The following is a 22,660-nucleotide window of genomic DNA, read 5'->3' as shown; positions in this document are numbered from 1 at the left end:
GTGTTTATGAATAGGGATACTAAATAAATAAGGAAAAGAAGAGTTTTACTGATGATGACTTATGTGGGAAATCATAAATACAGTAGTACCTTATTAGATCTTAAAGTGCCAAGGTCAAAGCAGAAAATGATTAGAAAGTGAAATGTACAATGTGGGGAATATAATCAGTAACAATGTAATATCTTTTTATGGTGACAGATGGTAACTAGACTTATCATCATTGTAATAAGCAGAAATACTGAATCACTAAGTCATGTAGCAGGATCTAACATAGTGTCGTAGATCAAATGTACTTCAGACATAGAAAAGATCAGGAGGAGGGGGAGCTGGATGAAGGTGGTCTTAAAAACCAAAAATAGAATGAGAGCAAAAGAGAGACTGAGAAAGGTAAGAGAGAAAGAAGACGGAAAAGTGATTTTCTTTATTCCACTAACAACTATTTATGGAACAACTATAGTGTATCCTGCACTGTTTGTAGGTGGTAATGAACAATTAAACATTTCTATACGACATGTTAAAGAAAGTATACTTGGATAAGTTGAATAAAGCTAACTTTTTAGAGAGCTGAGAGAATCAACAATGTAATGACAGATTTATAAATTTGATTTTGGGTATAGCTTTATTTCAAAAGGCAAAAAAAAAAAAGCGTCCAAGCATTTTTAAATTAGCATTACCTTAGATGGGTACCAATGAATAGTCAAAACACAAAATTGAAACTAAATCATTTTAGATTTTACAATCACCATTCTTAATGATTAAGAATTTACTTAAATATACTCAAATTTTAATGCCTCTAACCTTGTAATGCCAATATAGGCAACTTCTTGCTTTGTATAATTATTGACGAGAGAAATTCCAACATCTTGTAACGCCAACACAATTTCTTGCTCTGCTAACTCTGCTTTCTCACTTTCATATGTCACTCTAAATACTTTCGGATCTTCAGTGAATAAAATAATGCGTTGTAAGCCTTCAAAGAATGAAACTAAATAAATGGTCTTTTTCCCCAAACTTATAGGTGTCATCATATCCTGAAACAAAACCATCAAAAAATAAAAAATCAGGGTTTGGTCCCAACAAACATGAAATCTAGATTTCACATTTGAAAAATGAGAATAGTAAAGGCACCTTCTTCACAGGGTTGAATAAAATAAATTAATAATTGTGTAACATTTGGAAATTTACATAATTAAAATCATTTGATGTTAGCTTCTGCCATTATCATAAAGATAGGAAGATAGGTCAATTGTTCTTCTATTTTAATATTATAGTAAAATCTAATTAGGTCCCTTTGTTGGCTAATCAATAAAAAATTTTATCTTCTCTGCTCCATTCTAAGACTAATCAATTTATGTTATGTGTTATAAGTTATTCAGTTAGAAATTCCTATTTTCTTATAGAGCTGAATAAAGAGATAAATAGATAAAGAACATCTGACACCTCAGCTGCATGCTGTACAAAGCACAAATATTTGCAGGTTTAATTCTGCAGGAAGCCTTTATATATAAGCACTGCACTGATATTAGGCTCTGCAGTTTCAATGACAAGTCAGCCATAAATTTCTAGCTAAGTGCATATTCTGATTAAGAGGAAATTTTAATATATAGTACATATTCATGTTACAATCCACTGAAATTAAAAATGAATTGTTACCATATAATCATGGTACTTATAACACTTTCTAAAATAAAATACATAGCACTAAAACTATATTAAGACATAAACTAATTCATTGCCAAGTAATTCTGAGGTCTTTCCAATGCTTTGTAGATTTCAGATTTATCTTTATAAACCTGAACTATCATTATGCTATAAATATCCAAAAGTACTAATCAACAAGTCAGATAATATTATTTTTATACTAAACTAAGGTCTTTTTTCCTGGAAAAATCTAATAATCATTCAAAAAAATAAAGTTAGGCCAATTATGGACAGCCCTCTCAAATACATTTAAAGAATACTGGACTCCCTAAGAGCAACATGGGAAGACAATGGAAAAATACCATCAATATGCTAAGAGAAAAACAACTCTGAGCCCAGAATTTCTTACTCGGCAAAAATACACTTCAGTGAAGAACACTATAATAAGGATGCCTAAAGACAAACAACAACTACTAAATTTCACCATCAACAGAGACTCAAGGAAATCGTACAGGAGGAATTAAACACTGGCAAAAGGAAAGTGATCCAAGATGAATGTCTCAAGTAAGAAAGGAATGTTTTGCAGATAAAATGGTACCTGTGTGGGAGAAAACACTTTACAAAATTCAATATTCAGTCATAATAAAAACTTCTGGCAAATAAAGACTAGATGAGAAGTTTTTTAACCTCTTATCAAACGCCCTAAAAAAGACACACACCAAACTTTGGCAAAAATCACATTTAAAGGTAAATGTTGAAGTTATATATAACTTGAGACCAGAAACAAAGGAAAGATATCTGCAAATATCACTTTTATTAAACAGTATATAGAGATGTTAGCCAGTCCAATAAGGCAAAAAAGGAATTTAAGACGAAAGGGCTGAAAAAGAGAAAACAAAGCTCTCATTATTTCTAAGTGTCATGATTGCCCATACAGAAAAAAAAAATCAATATTAATGAGATAATTCAGTGAGTTTTTCTAGATGAAAAAATCAATACACAAAACACATTACACTCCCATATGCTGACAAGTGTACTTTTAAAAGGATACAATGAATTTTGCTCTGGCAATTGATGACTAGATGCTCTTGGACCAACACTCTTGTTAAGAACCAAAAGCTGGACAAAATATAAAAAGATAAGTATGTATTTGAAAAGACAGAAATGCTACCAATGTAGTGAGAACTAATGGGCCCAAGATCCGAGAGAGAAGAAAAGCCAATAAAAGTAAACTCTGCATTTGGAGTTCACAAGTGCCAGTTCTAAAAGTAGAAGCAAACACTGAGAGATTAAGAAAATCAGGAAAATTAGGAGTCTCATGGGAATGGAAGGACCAAAATTGGAGTAAAGGCAAACCAAAAAGAACAGGTCAACAACTTAGGCTTTCAGTTGAGTCCCAAAAGGGCGATTCTTTAGGTGCCAAGGTAAACTGGAAGTAGACTGGTCCTCAAGGATTGAAGACCAGAGTCAAATAATTTCAATTCCCATTTAAATTAAGATACTCTCCCCCTAGACTGGCTGTCTGACAAAGGCAAAATCACATGTTCTCAAGAGAAAGGGAACATCATACACAGTCTCAAATCCTCTTAAAAATTCTTTGATATACTAAGTCCAGCACACAGTCAAAAATAAACATGAATAAAGAATGGATATGAGTGAAAACTAAGAAAAACAGAGAAAATATAAAAATATCCACAAGAAATCTAGATATTGGAATTGTCAGATAGGCTTTAAAGCATCGATGATGAAAATATTCAATAAGTTATGTAACAAGGCAGAGAATTTTGAAATAAAAATTGAACTGATAATTTCAAGAATTAAAATTAAGTACTCAATGGATGATTTTAAGAGCAGATTGGACATAGCAAGACAAGTATAGTGAAAAACAGATCAGAAGAAAATATCCATACTGAAGGATGGAGAGATAAGGATGAAAACCATAAAAGTCGTAAGAGACATGGTGAAAGTCTAACATGTATGTAATGATGGGGTTCTAAGATGAAGAGAAAGAAAGAAGTACCAATCCTGAGATTTGGTATCCAGCAGAAACACCCAACAAAAAAAGGGGCAAAATAAAGGCATTTCCAGGCAAATGAAAATGACAGAAAACTCACCAGCTGCAGACCACACACACATACACAAACACACACAAGAGTACAGAGAAGAAAAAAAGGAACCCATATGGGAATAGGGAGATACAAGCAGCAATGAAAAGTGGCAAAAAGGAAAAATGTGTAGGTTAATTTAAATGGAATATTAATTGTAAAAAAATAGTAATCATACTTCTTATGAGAATTAATATATATTTAGAAGTAAAACACACAATAAGATTACATAAGATGGAAGAGGGTAAATGGAGTTAAAGAGTTCTAAAGTCCTTACATTACTTGGTACTGGTACAAGTACCAATTTACAGAAGGCTTTAAAAAGTCAAGAATATATGTTGTAATATGGTATGAGGCTATAGCTTTAGGTTTCACTTTGTATGATGATCTTTGTATGTCCCTGACAGAAAGGTATGCTGTGTTAGCTATGCTCATGGGTCCTCGTAAGAGATGTCTGCTACTGTGGAGTACAGCTATTCTAGGTCAAGGCAGCTCATAACATAACCAGTGAGCCTTGTTCCATCACAGCAAAGCCATCATTTGAAGTGACCAAAGAGAATACCTCCTAAACTGCTATGTGAAATGGCCGATGCTCCCTGCAGGCATGATATGTTTCTTGTCCTGTATCTTTCCAAGCAGGCAGTTGCAAACTGTGGCCGACAGCAGTTTGTAAGCCTGAATGTTTGAGCCTAAAAAGATGGTGTGCACTGAAACATTATATACTAATAAAAGGATTAACTTAACAAAAAGACACACCAATTCTAAATTCGTACCTACCTAGTCATGTAGTTTCAAAATATAAGAGCCAAAATTAACAAAACTAAAAGAGGAATGTATAAATCCATGATTTTTAAACACCACTCTCATTGAAACAGAAACAAATAAAAAATTTAATGAGACAGAAGATTTAAACAACACAACAAAACTTCAATAAATTGACATATATAGACACTGTAACCGACAACTACAGAATATAGATTTTATTCAAATATTCATTAAATATTTACAAAAACTAGCAACATGCTGGCCCACAAAGTCAGTATCAGTAAATTTCAATGAACTGAATCAGGTAGGTTCTCTGATCACAGTGGAATTAAGTTAGAAATAAACAAACATAACTAGAAAATTCCCATACTTTTGAAAAGTGATAAACTAAGTAACTGTATAGTCAAAATATAAAAATAAATCACAATGAAATTTAGAAAATATTTTGAACTAAGAGATAATTAATACATAACATAGCAAAATTTGTGAGATAAAATTAATACTGTTTTTGGGAGGAAATTTGTGACTTTAAATGAATTCAAGTAAGAAGTGAAGAAAATCTGAGACACAATGATCTACATAGCTGTTATGAACTCATCGGCACCCCCCCATTCATATGTTTAAGTTCCAACCTCCAATGTGACTGTATTAGGACACAGGGCTTTATGGAAGGAATTAAGGTTAAATGGTATCATTGCAGGAGAGGCGGGGATAGGGTCCCGATCCAAGAGGGTTAGTTTCCTTAAAAAAGACACAAGAGCGCTTACTCACTCTCTTTTTGACATGTAAGGACATAGCAAGAATGCAGTCACTAGTCAATGAGTGTGTATATGTCCATGAATGACTGAAAAATTGTGCTGAACACTGGAATTTGACACAACATTGTAAAATGATTATAAATCAATAAAAAATGTTAAAAAAAATGTTAAAAAAAAAACTTCAAAAAAAAAAAAAAAAAAAAAAAGAATGCAGTCACTAGTAAGCCAGGAAAGGTCCCCACCAGGTTCACGAGAACCTGACCATGCTGGCACTCTGATCTCAGGCTTCTAGACTCCAGAACCATGAGAAATAAATCTGTTGTTTAAGCCATTGAGTCTAAGGTGTTTTGTTATGGCCCCCCAAGTAGACTAATACCTGTCTCAAGAGTTCAGAAGAAAATTATCAAATGAAAACAGAAGAAAGATTAAAGAATACAGATTAGAGCAAAAATAGGTGAAAATTAAAACAAATGTATAAAGGAAATCATCAAAAGAGCAAAATGTTTCCTTCTGACCAAAAAACCCCCCAAAAAACAAAACAAAAAAACCTCTCAACTGAGGCTAGTAAAACTAATAAATCCAGCAAAATCTATTAAGAAAAAAGGAATCAAGACACAAATGACCTATACTAGGACTGAAAAAGAATCATCACTATATATATTAAACAGATAGAAGGATGGATATTATGAAAACATTTATATCAATATATTAGAAAAGTCAGATGAAATAAACATTCTTAGAAAAACTCTTACCAGCAGAAAAAGAAAACTGAATTGTCTTATATATAATAATGAAATAGAATTCGTAATTCAAAACCTTCCTACAAAGACAACTGCAGGCAAAGATGGCTTGGCTTCACTGGTGAATACTAGTTAACAGTCAAGAAATCATTTGAATCTTACACAAGATCTTCTGGAAAACAGGAAAATCATAGGCATTTCTCAACATGTATCAGAAGTCAGCATGACCTCACTATCAAAATCTAGTAAGGATATCACAAGGTAAGAAAGTTACAGGCCGACTTCTCTCATGAATACAAGCAAAAGTCTTAAAACATTTGCAAGGCAATTCCAAAAAATACAGGGTTCGTCTCATATTAAAAAACCAATCATATAATTCCTCCTCTGAAATAAGACAAAGCCCAAATACCATAAAATGAGGGGGGAGGGTATAGCTTAGTGGTATAGTACATGCCTAGCCCTAGCATGCACGAGGTCCTGGGTTCAATCCCCAGTACCTCCATTAAAATAAGTAAATAAATAAACCTAATTACCTCTCCCTACCAAAAAAACAAAAGGCATAAAATCATCTCAAGAGATAAAAAGTAAAAGGCATAAAAATAAAAATTCAATATTCATTCATACTCATTTGATAAGAAGAAACAATAACTAGTGGCAAGAAAAAAGGCACTGGAGTAGGAAACAAATTAAGGTAATTTTGGAAGACTAATAAAATAGTTTCTGAAAGCCATTTATGTTACTGGAAAATGTTTATACATTACCTTACTGTATTATAAAAACAAACCAAAAATTTGCCACCCAGAAATAAATAATTTTGTTAGTAAACCCCTAAATGTCCCTCACAGAAGCTAAACTGACTTGAGATGACTTTCAATGCAGAGAATATATTTAGATCTGTTTATAAATTGAATGCTAAAAGTACCTCTTAAATTTTACCCTTTAAAACATAATAGAATCAAATAAGAAGGCAGACAAAGTAAGACTACTTCTAATTTTAAACACTTCTGGCTAAGTTGAAGTTTGAATACTGCTTTAAAAATCTTTGGCTGTTTTTAAGAAGTGTAGACACAAAATAGGACTTAAAACTAGTAAGGCTAAAAGAGAATTAAAAAAAAAAGACTGCTAAGAACACCGTAATAATCAACCCAGTACTTACATCCTTTTGTGTTACTTCACCGTAGCTTTTTCCACATTCCCATTTCAGCATTCTAGAGCCCGCAGGATCAGCCCACGTATAAAATACTGCTTTTCCAGGAGGGAGAGAATCTTCTATTTTACTAAGAGAACTGACATAAACAGTAAAAGATATGCATTAAATTAAGTGCAAGTATATGAATATATAAAGAACCACAAATAATATTTCATTAATTCTGAGTTCATTAATTGAGATTTGTGATAGTTTTGATTATGAGTAGACTGACATTTTTTCCCTATACAATAAAAAAGCGATTCTTCTAAAAAAATGACAAAAATTCAAGGTAAATATCAGTCTTACTTAGAAAATAGGTATCTTCAGGACTCTGAAACTACTTTGTCAACTTTTGTTTTAATACAAATTAATTATGAAAGAAAATTATTCCAGTTACCTTATTTTATCTATACCAAGAGAACTTAACTGGTACTGGTACCCTTTCCTAAGTATTACTGTGGCAAAAACAATACAACTCAATTATTTTTAAAAATCGTAAGACATGGGATACATATGAGAAATTCAATCAATTCACAAAATGATTCCCCAAAAGAAAACGGAAAAGTTACCACCCAAAGAAATAATAAAATGTCACTCTTCTAAGCTGAAGAAGCTGACTCTGTAGATTAGACTTCTTTGGGTATCACACAAAATTAATGGAAACAGTAACATCCTAGACGGATCTCTTTGTAAAATGTTCAAATTCTAAGAAAATAGGTTTGGTCTATTAACACCTAGGAAAATCATAATTACCCATGAAGAAGTAAAAGTAAGACTGGTCTCACACTTTTCTATAATAATGAATGCCAGAAAACAATGGAGCAATGCCTACACAATTTTGAGGAAAGAAGTTTTAACTCAAAATTTTATGTCAAATTGTCACTAATTTGCAAGACTAAGTAAGACATTCTCAAACAAGTAATAGTATAACATACTATCCACCAACTCTTACTTTTTCCAACCAAGCCAGAGATGACTCAAAATAAAATTTTAAAAACTAGGATGCAGAAATATTAAGCTACTAACCAGTCAAGTAAATCAACTTATTAATACATTATAAACCAAAGCAAATACCCCAAAAAGCCTTAAATAAACATACTTTTGAAAAGCCATTTTGTATTAATCTGGGTCAAAAATTCCAAATTATAATTATTAGAAACTGGGAATATGGAAAGTAAAATTAAAGAAAATATAAAAGTACAAATCTTTCATGGGTAAGTTAGCAGATACTGTTTAACTTTCAAAATTTAAAATGCATCAAAATCTTCAAGAACACAAAAAAGTAATTATAAGAAAAATAAAATATGTGTTTTATAAATCATCATTAGAAGAAAATAATTTACATTACAAAAGAAGTGCAGCAAGGAGTAATAAATTAGTTCTTAAAAGGATTACAAATGGGTTAAAGATTTTTATTAAAAGACAAACAAGGGAGAATAGACAAAGCTCAGTGGTAGAACACGTGCTTAGCATGCACAAGGTCCTGGGGTTCAATCCCCAGTACCTCTATTTAAATAAATAAATAAGTAATTAGATAGATAGATAGATAAATAACCTAATTGCATCCCCCTCAAAAAAAAAAAAGACTGACTTTAACATTTTAAAATCAGAAATACATTCTCAACAACAGAGGATCATTTAATTATAGTGAATTTAAATGAAAGAATATCATGCATACATTAAAAAATTGTTTCGAAGCAAATTTACACGCTTGCAATAGCTGTTAAAAACAAGAGATTCAGCAATATAGACAGACAGCAGGAAATCAATCAAAATGTTAACAGTGTTGAGATTCCACGGATTATGGTTTTCTTTTCACAGTTTTTCTACAGGACTTTAAAAAATAATTGACAGCCATTATTTTTATATGTGAGAAACAATTAAAAACCATATTAACAACAACAAAAAAGGCAAGGGACAGGAAGGCAGAGGAAACAAGCCCTATATTCCTTATTTTTCTATTAAAAAAATCAAATGTAAATATGTTGATCAGATAAATTTGGTTTAAAAATATTTAGAAATGTTTTAATTCATATAAATTTTCATCTAATTTACTGCACAATATTCCTTATGAAAAAATTCATCTTAAATTTATCTCAGGCAGCAGGAATTCAAAGCAAATAAAAATTAACCAGAGTCTGTAGAATGTTAACTATGTACGTGTACAAGTCTTAACCTCACAAAACAGTAACAATACAAGGTGAAAAACACTTTAATCTATGTATGCAAAGGTGCAATGGAAGACTGGGTGTATAGATTACGGTGGTGAGGGAAGGGATCACATGGAAGTGGAGTTTTTCTAGCAGAAAGGAGCATCCATAAAGGTAAAAACACACAGAAGGACCCAGAGCATGAAGGAAACAAACACCTCACTTGGTCTTCAGTATAGGGTAAGAGTTAGGCAACAGAAAGATGTTTAGAAAAGTAGCATAGAAACAGAAGTTTATTTTAAAAGAAATGGAAAGTCACTAAAGAACTTTAAACAAGAAAGAAACATGATTATATTTAGCATTTTTAGAAACCTACCTCCAGCAGCAAATGTAGGATTTACTAGAGATAAGGCTAGAGATACAGATCAAAAATCTACTCAAATAGATAAGAAATGCTGGGAGCCTAAAATAACATGAGAGATTAGGTAAGAGGAGAAGATTTTTAAAAAATAGAGTTTAACTAACTGGATGGTGCGGTGAGGTAGAAGTAATCTAGGATCACAGGGGTAATGACACTGCCATTCACCAAGTTAAGGCTATGGAGGGGAGCAGATTTTGCAGCACAAATGAGGAAGCTGGCTTTGAATCACTTTAGGTTCTTAAGTGATATTTATGAAGAGGTGGCAGCATGAAACTCAAGAGAAGTCTACATTGGACTTGGAGTATAGATCTCGGCATCATAGGCACACAGGACTCTGGATTCAATATCTTTTTAAACCAAAGTTCCATGTTCTTGACTTAACGACTTCTTCAGATAATTCTAATTCTAAATCCAGTGTTCATTCTTGCAAATTGTTAATTTTATAAATGTCCATATTTCCATTAAGACTATACTCTTTTTTTTTTTAAGTTTCAGAATTTCTACACAGGATCACATTCTAGTTTCTCCTTATCCCTTACTTTTACAATTATAACAATGCAGTTGATAAAATTTCTATACACTTTATATCTGACCTGTACTAAAGGAAAGTGTAAATTCAAGGCCAAAGAAAAGACTGAGAAGTCTCTAGCTCAGCCTCAGCAAGGCTCATCCAGATGTCAGAGAATTAAGCTGTGATGCTCTACATCATCCACAGTATAAAAAGAATTAATTTAGCTCCTGTGTATTTTAGAATGTTACCAGTTATGCACCACACTTGGGAGAACTGAGAAAATAGTCACTCAAGTCATTCTCTGTAGGTCTCAATTCTATGAACACTTTTTTGGGAAAGGCTAGCTGAGGTACATGAATTTAAGGGCAAATGAGAAACCATTTCTGTTTGCTTTTATCAGTCTTAACCAACCAATTTATTATCTTCATAATATGAATAATCATCAAAAACAGGCTCTTCTTTCTCTCAACGTCTTCCACAAATGGGAGAACTGACAGACAAGAAGGAGTTCTAGGTATATGTTAGCATAGCCTTGGAGTTCTCAATCAATGGCTATTTGATTTTCACTGATTTTCACTGATGATTCAAAGTGTACTTTTTGCAGTGGAAAAAAAGGATAAATGCACTGATTAATATGCGTCTATTGATAAGTGACAGCAAAACAAACTTAAAAAAAGCAGACAAAATAAATTCAAGATAATTTGAGACCCTTAAGCAGTGGAACAGAAGGTTACATAAACCATAGTGGTACTACGAGGATACATCACAGTGAACTGAAACAAATGATGTCGTTAACAGTCCTGCAACATAAAGATAGAAATGTGGCCTTCAGAAAAGCTTACAAGTGTAACAGTCCTTTTCCACATACCTCAGCAAGAAGAAGGTATCTACAATTTGAAAAAAATCTGAAGAATCAATATTCACATTATGTTTACTAAAAATAAAACATTTCAAAAATAGATGAAATTCGTATGATAAACTCTGACAATTTCCTCACCAGATTCCGCAATGATCAAGTTTTTGCCATACTTGCTTCAGTTCTTCTGTTCTTTCCTTTTTTGAAGCATTTAAAAGTAAATTATATCACTAATCATCAGGGAAATGCAAGTTAAAACCACAATGAGGTATCATTTCACACCTGTTGGAACGCTTATTATCACAAAGACCAGAAAAGAATTAAGTATTGGCGAGGACACGGAGAAAAGGGAACCTTTGTATACTGTTGGTGGGAATGTAAATTGGTACAGCCACTATGGAAAACAGTATAGAGGTTCCTCAAAAAACTAAAAATAGAACTACCATGTGGTTCAGCACCTGGATATTTGTTCAAAAAAAATGAAAAAAATATACACATATTCATTGCGGCATTATTTATAATCACCAAGACATGGAAATAACCTAAGCGTCCACTGATGAATGAAGAAAATGTGGTCTGTATCTATACACACATACACACACACACATATATATATTTAATTGAATTAGCCATAACAAAGAAGGAAATCTTGCCATTTGAGACAATATGGATGGACTTTAAGGGCACTGTGGTAAGTGAAATAACTAAGACCGAGAAAGACAAATTCCGTATGATCTCTCTTATATGGAACCTAAAAAATGTAAAATAAGACACAACCAAAAAAACTAAACACATAGAGAACAGATTGGTGGTTTCTACAGGTCGGGGTAGGGGTAAACAAAATGAGTGAAGGTAGTCAAAAGGTACAAACTTCCAGTTATAAAATAAGTCCTAGGGATGTAAGGTACAGCATGGTGACTACAGTTAATAATACTATATTGTATATATGAAAGTTGCCGAGAGTAAATCTCTTTTTTTTTTTAATTGAAGTATAGTCAGTTTATAATGTGTCAATTTCTGGTGTACAACATAATGTTTCAGTCATACATATACATACATACATTCGTTTTCATATTCTTTTTCATTATAGGTTCCTACAAGATACTGAATATAGTTCCCTGTGCTACACAGAAGAAATGTTTATTTTGTATATAGTAGTTAGCATCTGCAAATCTCGAACTCCCAACTTGTAAGAGAGTAAATCTTTAAAGTTTTAATCACAAGAAAAACAATTCTAACTATGTATGGTGATGGATGTTAACTAGACATTGTGCTGATGATTTCACAATACATACAAATATCAAATCATTATGCTGTACACCTGAAACTATTATATGATAATTATATTATGTTTTTTAAAAAGGAAACTACAGATATCAAGTCAGTTTTAACCCTACATAACTTCAGTACACTTTTTTTTTAATGGCAACATTGTTTTACAGGGCAATAATGCTATTATCAGTGTTGATATTCTTAAGAAATTATCATAAGGTCAGTGCCTCATCACTTAGACTCTGCTAAGATCAGGGGAAAATGTATTTGTAATAATCTTCTTACCTTTGCTTGTACTGAACAATGTCATTCTTGGTGTGATTTATTAACAGAAACGGAGCTGCGCCATCATGATAATCTGAAAATTTAATAACTGTAGAATGCTCAGCCAAATTAACCTCTGCTATAATACCTCCAAGCTAGAAAAAAAGGAAAAGAAAATATTCTCTAATGTGATCATTTTCCAAAGAACATTAACCAGTAATACTTAACAATAAAACTATTCATAACAATATATTTTTGATGATTTAGAAAGTAATTCAGGATTTTATACTGCATGTCTGGAAAACCATGACTCAATTATTGTATACAGATAAATTCCAGATGTAGTAGATCCTAGTATTCTGGGTACTCTTTCTTTATAATAATCAAATTGTTTACTTCTCTTGTTTCCTTTTAGAACTTTTTCCCTTTGCAAAGGGAAATGTTTGTTCATTTTCAGTGAAACAACCAAAAAGTCATTTAATACAAAAAAAATTAGTAAGTATATATTAGCTTCTCTAATCACACACAGACACAAGTCACTTACCTCATTATCTAGACGCAATAAAATACAACTTTCTTGCTTGTTAAAATGTATCTTTTTGGGAGGGCCTTCACTTCTTTCAACTTGAATAAGAAGTTTACTAGAAGCATCCTCAGGCCAAAAGGGGATACACTAAAACATACATAATGTATATTAATTTTAAAAATCCCATATTTCATCATAAAGACCTTTATCATTTTAATAAACCCAGGCTGATAACTATAGGCCAAAATTAAAATGTGAAGATTTTAAACTAGCAAAAGAAAAGTTATCTTAAGAAAAGCTGAAATTAAAAACAAAAATAAAGTAAAATAAAAAGTAAGTTGTTATGCATTTGTAATTGCAATTACTGTAAACTAACCGTTGGAAGTCAGAAGCTATAGATTAGGTTTTCAAAAAGAGAAAACCCAACAATCTCATCTGCAATCAACGTATAAATCAAGACATAAAATGGTTGTAAATAAAAGTATGGAAAAAGATACCTCAAAAATATATACAGTAAATAAAGCTGGAGTTATAATCCTAGCATCTAGATATATAGAGAGCTCAAGGATCCAGACTTAATGAGGACACATGAAACATTCACAAAAATAAATCATATATTCATTCAACAAATATTTATTGAGAGCTTACTGTGTTTAATCACTGTTCAAAACCCTACCAACAGCTCTCTCCATCTCACTCAGAGCAAAAGTTAAAATCCTTGTAATGGGTCACAAAGTTCTGCATGATTACTCTTTATCACTGTTAGGCCTTTCCCTCTCCAATAATATTGGCCTCTTTTGCTATCCTCAAACATACCAAATATTCTTCCACTTTAGGGTACACCTATGCTGGCTGATCCTTTGTCTTTAATGCTCTTTCCCCAGATATTCAGCCTCCTGAGGGGTCCAGCTCTTGGCTAAAAACCTATGTGTAATTTTTCAGACCAATGACAATTAGAAAGGCTTTATCTTTATCTGGCAGATTTCACAGGACAAAGCTGCCCTACCCATACCAGACTACGGGCACAGCCAGTGCACTGCATCTCATATAACCTTACAAATACCTGTGTGCTACCACAGGCACGTTTGTTCAGGGGCCGCTTCATCAGGGCCTTTGGCAGAGGCCTTCCTTGGGAACCTCTGCAAGGCCTCTTTATCAAGGGGGGGGGGGGACTTGAAGACTCTTTTTCTCTACTCTGACCTGCTGCTCAGTACTTTTCTACTCCTAACTGTTTCCACTTGTTTTCCTCCATCCTCCCGATCCATAAAACAGTAAGAGCTTTTTGCTCCCTTGACAGTGACACAACCCCACTGATCCACCTGACCCCTAAGTAATGCTGTTTCATAGGAAAAACGGTACAGGGGGGCTTGGTGCTTTCTTCACTTCAGCCTCTTACTTACACTACTGCAGCAAGTGATTCAAGTCTTGACTTGTACTTTCACTTTGGCTTGCTGTCTTAATCAGCTATTCCTGCACCTGCCAGAGCAGCTCCAGCTCAGCCACGCTTTTGCCAAGTGTACCTCTCACATTTTCTCCAAGTTTGTTCAAATGCAACAGCAATGAGTCCTGACCACCTTATATAAAACTATAGTCCGCCCCTTGCTCGTTAGAACTCTTAATACACGTTAGTCTGTTTTATTTCCTCTTCCCCCATCAGACTTGTCACCTTTAAACATGCTGTATATTTTATTAATTGTATGGTATTACCAATTTAATGTTTCCCCACACTCCCACTGAAATGTAAACTACACAAGGACAGGGACTTGTGTTTTTGTTAAAAAACGCATCGCAAGGCACATAAGGAGTACACAATACATATTTGTTGAAAGAATAAAAAAAACAGGCAGATTTGAAAAAAGGTGGAACTTATGGAAATGAAAAATACAACTATTCAAATAAAAAAGTCAGCTGAAGGCTTAAGCTAATTCAGTAGTTTAGATACAGGAAAAGTGAAAATTTATGAAAAATATTTATGTAGAATTTATCCAGAATGCAGCAAAGAGACAAAAAATATAAAACATAAAAAAGATATTACAATATATGAAGACAGAATATAAAGGTCTAGAACAAGTCTGGTTTAAGGCCCAGGAGGAGGAAATGGAAGAAAAGAGGAGAGGCAATATTTAAAGAGACAACAGCTGCAAATTTTACAGAAGGTGTGAAATAAATTACTCCACAGATTAGGAATAAAGCATCTTAAGTAGGATGTATGAAAGAAAGCCACATGCAGACAAAAAAGCACTGTGACTGCAGAACACCAAAGACAGAGAGAAAACTGTGAAGGCAGCTAGAGAAAAAGGAAAGATGATCTCTAAGAGTCATGGCAGAATTCTCAACAAAAATGGAAGCCAGAATAAAAGCTACAATGTGTTGAAAAAAATTAGAACTGATTATCAAGAAAAGTATCATAAAACAAAGATGATGACTAAAACTTTTATGGATAAACACAAACTGATGATATTTACCTCCAAATCAGCTCTAAAGTAAATTCTAAAGGATGTACATCAGGAATAATGATTCCAGAAGGATGGTTTCAAAGCAAAAAGGCACAATGAATAAAAACAGCAAACAATTCTTATAATCCTATCACATTTAGAATAATATTTCTTTGGAAATAAAATATTCTGTCAACCTCAGGCCATCTTTCAGAAAGCCCTTACCAGAGACCTAAGCACTATCGAGCAGAATCAAAATTTCATTCCTGAGTCAGTACTATCTTCTTAAAATATTTGGCTTAAATACTCTATAAAGGCATTCCAACCAGTTTCCTGGAAAGAATAAATAACTGCCTTCTCTTTACTACATTTATACTTTATCCAGGCTTCTGTGCTATATTTAACCCCACTTGGGTAGTGACTATTAAATGTCTATCTCTCTTAGCAAGCAATGCATTCCTAGACGACAAGGTTTGGTTTTTAACATTTAAACAGTTTATTTATTTGATTTATTCTGGCACAAATAAATACTCAAATGTCCATGGAACTGAAACAAAACTGGGAGGTAGGGGTGGAGAGTTAAAACATTACGTAGTGATTTCAGGTATCTAACTTCAAGGAAAAATTAAAATCAAGAGGTATATTTTTGAAATTCATCTACCCACCTGCTCCAAATCAACAGAGAGCCATTTATCACTTCCCTCTTCAGCCACTGATATCCGATATTTGCTTTTGTTTTCAATTAAAAAAAGAGGGGTAAATGTGACAATTCTGGTAATGTTAAAACTGCTAAGGTCTATAGTGACACCAACCTAAGGAAAAAATATTAACATTTCAAAAACTGTTATCATATCAGTCTTCTTATAAAAATTAAGTAGTCAAAAGAGTTAAATAAAACTTTCTTAATGAGCATAGAATGAACTCACTTGATATTCCATTTCCGGGCCTTTACATTTAACAGCTCCATGACTACCAACAGTATCAATTGAAAACTGATCTGACAATTCACTATCGGTTACCATAAGCTGAACCTAGGAACAAATATTTTAAATATATTAGAATTTAGGGACCTTTACAAATTCCCACCTAAGCTGAAACATTTTTTGCTTTTTAGCCTAAACTAATACCACATTGTTAATACACTAAACCTTTCCCTATATTAAAGTCTAATCTTTTTAACCTCAGATATTTCACAAATGTTATTTCTACCTGTTTCATAATATTTTATTCTTCAGAACACTAAAAACTAAAAAGGAGTGATAAGTAGCTAAAGAAGCATGAAAGTTAAAAAAAATTTCACATACCTTATTGTTATTAAAAAAGTGCTTTGGCTGAAAAGAAAAGAGAACTGGCTTTTTATAATAAGGTGGATGCTTTCGATGAATTCCATCTGCTTTGTACTGTAACATTCGACCAGTTTTATTGACCATCCAATAGGGACTATGAAATGCTATAACTGTCTGGCCAATATTATAAGTCACATGGATAGCAATATCTAAATCAGTCTTTTCTAGTTCTGTGACACAAGTAAAACTGATGAAACTAATATCTTGTTGATTAGGTTTTATATGATATACACTTTTCCAATCGTGATTAAGATAGTCAAGTAATTTTAAATGCAGCCTGGCTTTATCTGACTGTACGGTACAAATCTGGGCTGAGCGGCCTTCATGTAGAGTAGAAACTCTATTTTCAATCCCCTGTAATAAAAAAAAAACCACAGTTACTTTTTAATGTTTCAGAATAATATGCCAAAATATTCTATTTTATAATTCCAAATGCTATATAAAATGCTTTTGAAATATCTCCATCAGAAAAAGACTTATGTTCAAGTTCCAATTCTGTCAACTGTGTAAACTTGTATAAATTTTCAGATTTGAGTTATTAAACCTGTAAAATGGCCTAAATGATCTACTTAAAAGGACTACTGTGAGTAAAATTAAACAACATAATGGGAAATTCCACTGGAACTAATGAAGATTATGAAATACTATGAATAGTAAAACAAAAAAAAAACTTACCCACTAGTAATTTTAGTTTTGAAAACTACAAATAAAAAATGTATGAGAAAATTGACAGTAATTCAAAATAAGCAATCCCTACTAACTCCTATTCTTGATTTTTCACAATTCCTAATCACTCACTTCCAATCATTGTTTATACTGAATCCTACATAACTCTTAACACTGTTCATTTCTCTCCACTCACATTTCATTACCTTAGTTTATGTTACTCTGACTTCTCCCTTTAAGAGTCCCCTAACTGCTCTTACCCCTTTTAATGCCTTCTCCGTATCATAGCTAAATGATCTAAAAATTGATCATATCCTTTGAAAACTAGCCAACAAGGTGATACCTAAAAGTATCAAATTAAAAGTTCTATGATAATGGAACATAGATAGTATATCTTGGTATTTCATCTGTTTTTCCAGCATCTCTAAACTGGTTCCCTCTTGTTATAACATATAAATCTCTTCATCTTAAGATTTTAAATTACTTAAAGCAAAAACAACGTTAAGTTATCAATACCTGACATGTTAATAATCCACAAAATAGAATAATAGTGGTGGTGGTGCTAGCGAGGTAAATAAATGGTAACCATGTGTCTCTCAGGCACTGTGCTAAATCCTTCACATATATTATTTGAGTTTCCCTCTATCCCAATCATGCAAATTTTATTACTGTCCCCGTTTTATGGACTAGGACAAATGATTTAGAAAGCTATATAGTTTACCTAAAGACATAAAGCTAGTAAGTGACAGAACTAGGATTCAATCTTAAATCTATCTGAGAGCAAAGTATAAATTCTTAACAACTATGTTATCTGCCAAGAACACAAATATTCTTAAACCAAAGATGTGTTAGCTCCTCCATTCCTACCTGCCAAAAAATACTTAACAAAAAAGTGAAAACATAAAGTAAATCTCAATAATTAATAATTAATAGACTGCAATAAAACAAATAGACTACAATGAAGAATTACTTTCTTATATTTGATAAGCAATGGAAAATAGAGTATTTACTTAAAATCTTAAGATGAAGAGATTCCTGTCATAGCAACAGGAAGGAATCAGATGTAACATATTAAAACAAACAATATTTAAAATAAAAAACATCTGTATAGGGCACGAAATTCTTTTAGAAAAATAGCATGAGAATAATATAGTGTATCAGTTTTTTCCATATAATTTTAGTACCATTATTTTAATACTAATTCTCATACTTGTTGAGAAGTTAGTATCCATCTTTTAAATATATTATGCATGAAATATACACACATGGAAAGATTAAAAAATATTTTATAACTGAAATGATATCTTCATCAGAAGTGCTACCTTCTGATAATGTGATTATAGACAATCTTAATTATCTCTATTTTCTATAGGATTTTTAAAACAGCGTATCATATTTGTGCATATAATTTATATTCAACTTAGTAATCAGATTTTAAGGTAAAGCAGTGGAAAAAAATTTTTTTAAATCCTCTTTTTCACAACATGATTGAAAATTCTTTTTCCATTTCAAGAATATCTGTACTGTCTGTCCACCAGCACTATAAATTTCATTAGAATTTTAAAACACTGTTTATTCTTCATAATTTTAAGTAACTAAAGCTACAGAGTCAAAGACAGGAAGGTACTAAAAAAATTCCAGAATACCTCTATGTAATAGGCAATTTTGTAAGGAAGAAGATTTCGGAGTAGGATAGGTGGCCACAAATGTATTATGTATGGTAAATCCCAACCATCTTCAGAATACACTGACACAGATGTCAAGTTATCTTTTTCTGGGACAATATTAATGATGAATGGCTTTTTAGAAGGGTTTATAGCTTTACATTTCTTCTTTAGAAAAGTGCCATCATTTTTCATAATTTCTTCAAAGTCAATTCCTTCACACATTTGATAGTCTTCATCTTCTGGCTTCAGAGAAAGGAGTGATCTACATAAAAGATTAAACAATACACTTTAGAATGCTTCAAAAAATTTAAAAATTTTCCTCTATATGAAACTAACACCAACAAACTCATCCAGATTATCAAGACATTTACTGAACCCATTATTCACCATTGAGAAGGTAAAACTGAAAAAGCACAAATGAGTAAAGTCATTCTTTACTCATAACGAGATCTCAATGAGGTGGGAAATAACAGTGTTAAAAGGTAACTACTGCATGACACAGGTACCAAAAAATAGACATGCATAGCAGATGGAGGGCATGAGAGTGTGGTTAACTCTTTAGACTGGTTGCTAAGTGTTTTGCAGAAATGACAATTTTCTCAGAAAGGTTTCTTTCTGAAGAGATGAATTAGAGAAACACGCAACGTTAAAGAAAAGGTTAAGAAATGAATGAAGAGAAAACATGAGAGAAAGATGATCAATGGCAAGAGGTTTTGAGTGAGAAGAGCTCATGGAGTGAATGGTCTTGAAACAGAACACCAACTGTTCTGAGAGAGAAGGAAGAAATAGATATTAAAGATGAAGATAAAACATAAATGGGGACAAGAAAATGAGGGAGCAACTATCCCAATGTAAACTTAAACTACTGTTCAAATTTCACATTCCAACATGAACACTACACTCCAATCAAACCCTTATTCTTAATAGTCCTGGACAAACCTTGTGCTTCATTCATGCCTCCTTATCTTTGTTCATGCAATTTCCTTCCACTTAAGATTGTCCTTCCCCACCCATCTCCACATTATTACATTTTAACTGTAATTCATGTCTCTCTCTCAGGAGTCAATCATTAACCCCCTTTCTTTTCCACAGTTTTCTGCAACTACAAATCATTCTGTGATTTTCTATAACCTACTGTTTCCTACCTTCTGTATTTATTTGTCAGTCTCTCAAGGGGAATAGCCAGGCCACCTCCTCTTGGTACCCTACAGCAGTGCCTTACACATACCAAAACACCTGATACATCATTGTTAAATGAATTAAATTTAAAAATCAATATATTTAAATTCTACAGAATGATACTCATTTGATAATTTAAAACCTTATGTCTTAAATATAAGAGTACCTGTATCTAAGCATTGGATTAGAAGGATATTTAATATGAAATCCAAGCTGGTTAGTCACTAGTGATTCTAATCAAGACTGATTAACTCTCATGTAACAAATAAATACTTAGCCTTGAACAAAAAAGTGTAGATACTTTGATGGCCTAATTTTTCAATGGATGGAGTTACAAAACATACAGCAATAGTTTAGTAAAAATAAAGCAGAATACCACTAACTTTAATTATCCAAGAACAAAATGGATTTCAAGTTCCTCAGAGAAATTTCAAGACATATCTTACATGCCACTTTTACTCTAGTCTTATAACCCACCCCAAATCCTGTCTAGAACATATACTATAAACAACTATTTTGTGGTTGTTCTCTCAACAGTGTAATTCTTTCCCTCAGCAAGTTTGAACTAAGGAATAAAACTCATTAGGGTTACAAGGTCTACTGTCTGAAAACATGTGCCTAAAACTGCTAGGTTTCCTTCTTAGCATTCGGGGCCCAACTTGAATTCCTAGGTATGGGTCAGAATAAACAGAGGTAAGAGATATTTAAGCACTGTTTGTAGTTTTGGCTCTGTCCTTCTGAAGCATAGGTCTAAAATGCCCAGGTCTAGTGTGTATTCTAAAATGGTACTTAACAGACTATAATGCTTATTATGAGGAAGTTTTTATTCTCCATTAGAGTTCAGTATCCCTAAAAGAGATTACTTTCAATTCCAGATTAAGTATCCCGAATAATAATACTTGTTTGTTTGTTTTATTAAGCCTGTAATTATGAGACTAGTCCATCATTATTGTTACAATTTTAATAATCCTTCCTTAATAAATATTTACATCAAGTTTAATCTAATTGCTTTAGATATTTAAGACTGATGTGCTCTACAGCTGACCCTTGAACAACACAGGTTTGAACTGTGTTGGTCCACTCATAAGCAGATTAACAAATACAGTACTTGATGATTAGCAGTTAGTTAAATCCATGGATGTGGACACGGAGGTATGGAGGACTGACTATGTGATCTGAGCATCTGAGGATTTTCGTATCATCAGTGGATCCTGGAAACAATCCTCTTTGGATACTGAGGGACAGCTGAATGTGGACTTTTGACTGTGTGGGGGTCAACCCTCTAAACCACATGCTGTTCAAGGATCAACTGCGTATCTCTATTTACATTACAATTCTATCAATGAACAATTAATAAATACGTAGACACAGAGATAAAATATTTCACATCTTCTAAAGAAATTTCAAAAAAAATTATATCATAAAACCCTTGAAATGTAAAAATCACTTCATAATAGTATAAATCCAGAAGTCACAAATCACGCTCAATTAGACATTATTTTAAAAATCCTAAATACATATGATTACAGCTATAATAGTTATATTGCAAACATGTAATTTATATTTACTAGTAAAAACATAATTTATGATATAAATTAAATACATTAAATTAAATAATTCTTTAAAAAAATCTTCAAAGTGCTGAAACTTAAATAAGTTATGTGAGATACTAACAAGACAAATTTGATTTCACTTAATGTTAGATATCACTACCAAGTCAGAAACTAAAAAGTCTATATAAGAGATCTGAGAGCAAACAAAAACGACGAAGAAAAAAAAAATCACCGGTAAGACGCTAATGGTACGTTAAATTCATTTCCAGGTGAAGCCGTTCCCAGTAAGGCGTCCCCTCCATAAACATAAAGCAGTATTGAAAAATGATTTCTAATCTGGAAAAGAAAAATAACATTTAGTATCATCAGTCTAAGAATCTAAAGACATTTAAAAAAAATCCACTTAAATATCTCAACATAGGAATTATCAGGCGATATTTATCTTCCTCATACAAATTAGAAAAAAACCCCAAAACATGCTATTACGTATGCCAAAAAATACAAGGAAAGTTTCCACAGTTTTATAGAAAATGACTCTCCAAAACAAAACTTTAAAAATCCTAGAAGAAAATAAGATATCTTCCTGACCTTGATATAAGGAATAATTTTCCCTTTA

At 32.4% G+C, this 22,660-nt stretch overlaps 1 protein-coding gene across 6 annotated transcripts in view; it reads right to left on the bottom strand.

Annotated features, from left to right (window-relative positions):
- Window positions 1–22,660, bottom strand: part of VPS13A (vacuolar protein sorting 13 homolog A) — a 204,475-nt gene that overhangs the window by 49,104 nt on the left and 132,711 nt on the right. For all 6 annotated transcript variants that reach the window (XR_012072042.1, XR_012072043.1, XR_004189589.2 and 3 more), the window contains exons 46-54: window positions 22,277–22,380; window positions 19,292–19,574; window positions 16,938–17,333; window positions 16,560–16,664; window positions 16,299–16,445; window positions 13,217–13,345; window positions 12,694–12,827; window positions 7,166–7,295; window positions 799–1,031 (exon numbers count right to left, since the gene is read on the bottom strand). Coding sequence is in view for 3 of the 6 variants with exons in the window: in XM_006209353.4 (XP_006209415.2) it covers window positions 799–1,031; window positions 7,166–7,295; window positions 12,694–12,827; window positions 13,217–13,345; window positions 16,299–16,445; window positions 16,560–16,664; window positions 16,938–17,333; window positions 19,292–19,574; window positions 22,277–22,380 (1,661 nt within the window). In the remaining 3 variants the exon portion in view is untranslated. The remainder of the gene's footprint in view (window positions 1–798; window positions 1,032–7,165; window positions 7,296–12,693; window positions 12,828–13,216; window positions 13,346–16,298; window positions 16,446–16,559; window positions 16,665–16,937; window positions 17,334–19,291; window positions 19,575–22,276; window positions 22,381–22,660) is intronic.

This window comes from Vicugna pacos, chromosome 4 (assembly GCF_048564905.1).
Source record: "Vicugna pacos chromosome 4, VicPac4, whole genome shotgun sequence".
Lineage (NCBI taxonomy): Eukaryota > Metazoa > Chordata > Mammalia > Artiodactyla > Camelidae > Vicugna > Vicugna pacos.
Note: the sequence above shows the minus strand (reverse complement) of the source record. Positions and strands in the feature narration are given on the sequence as shown.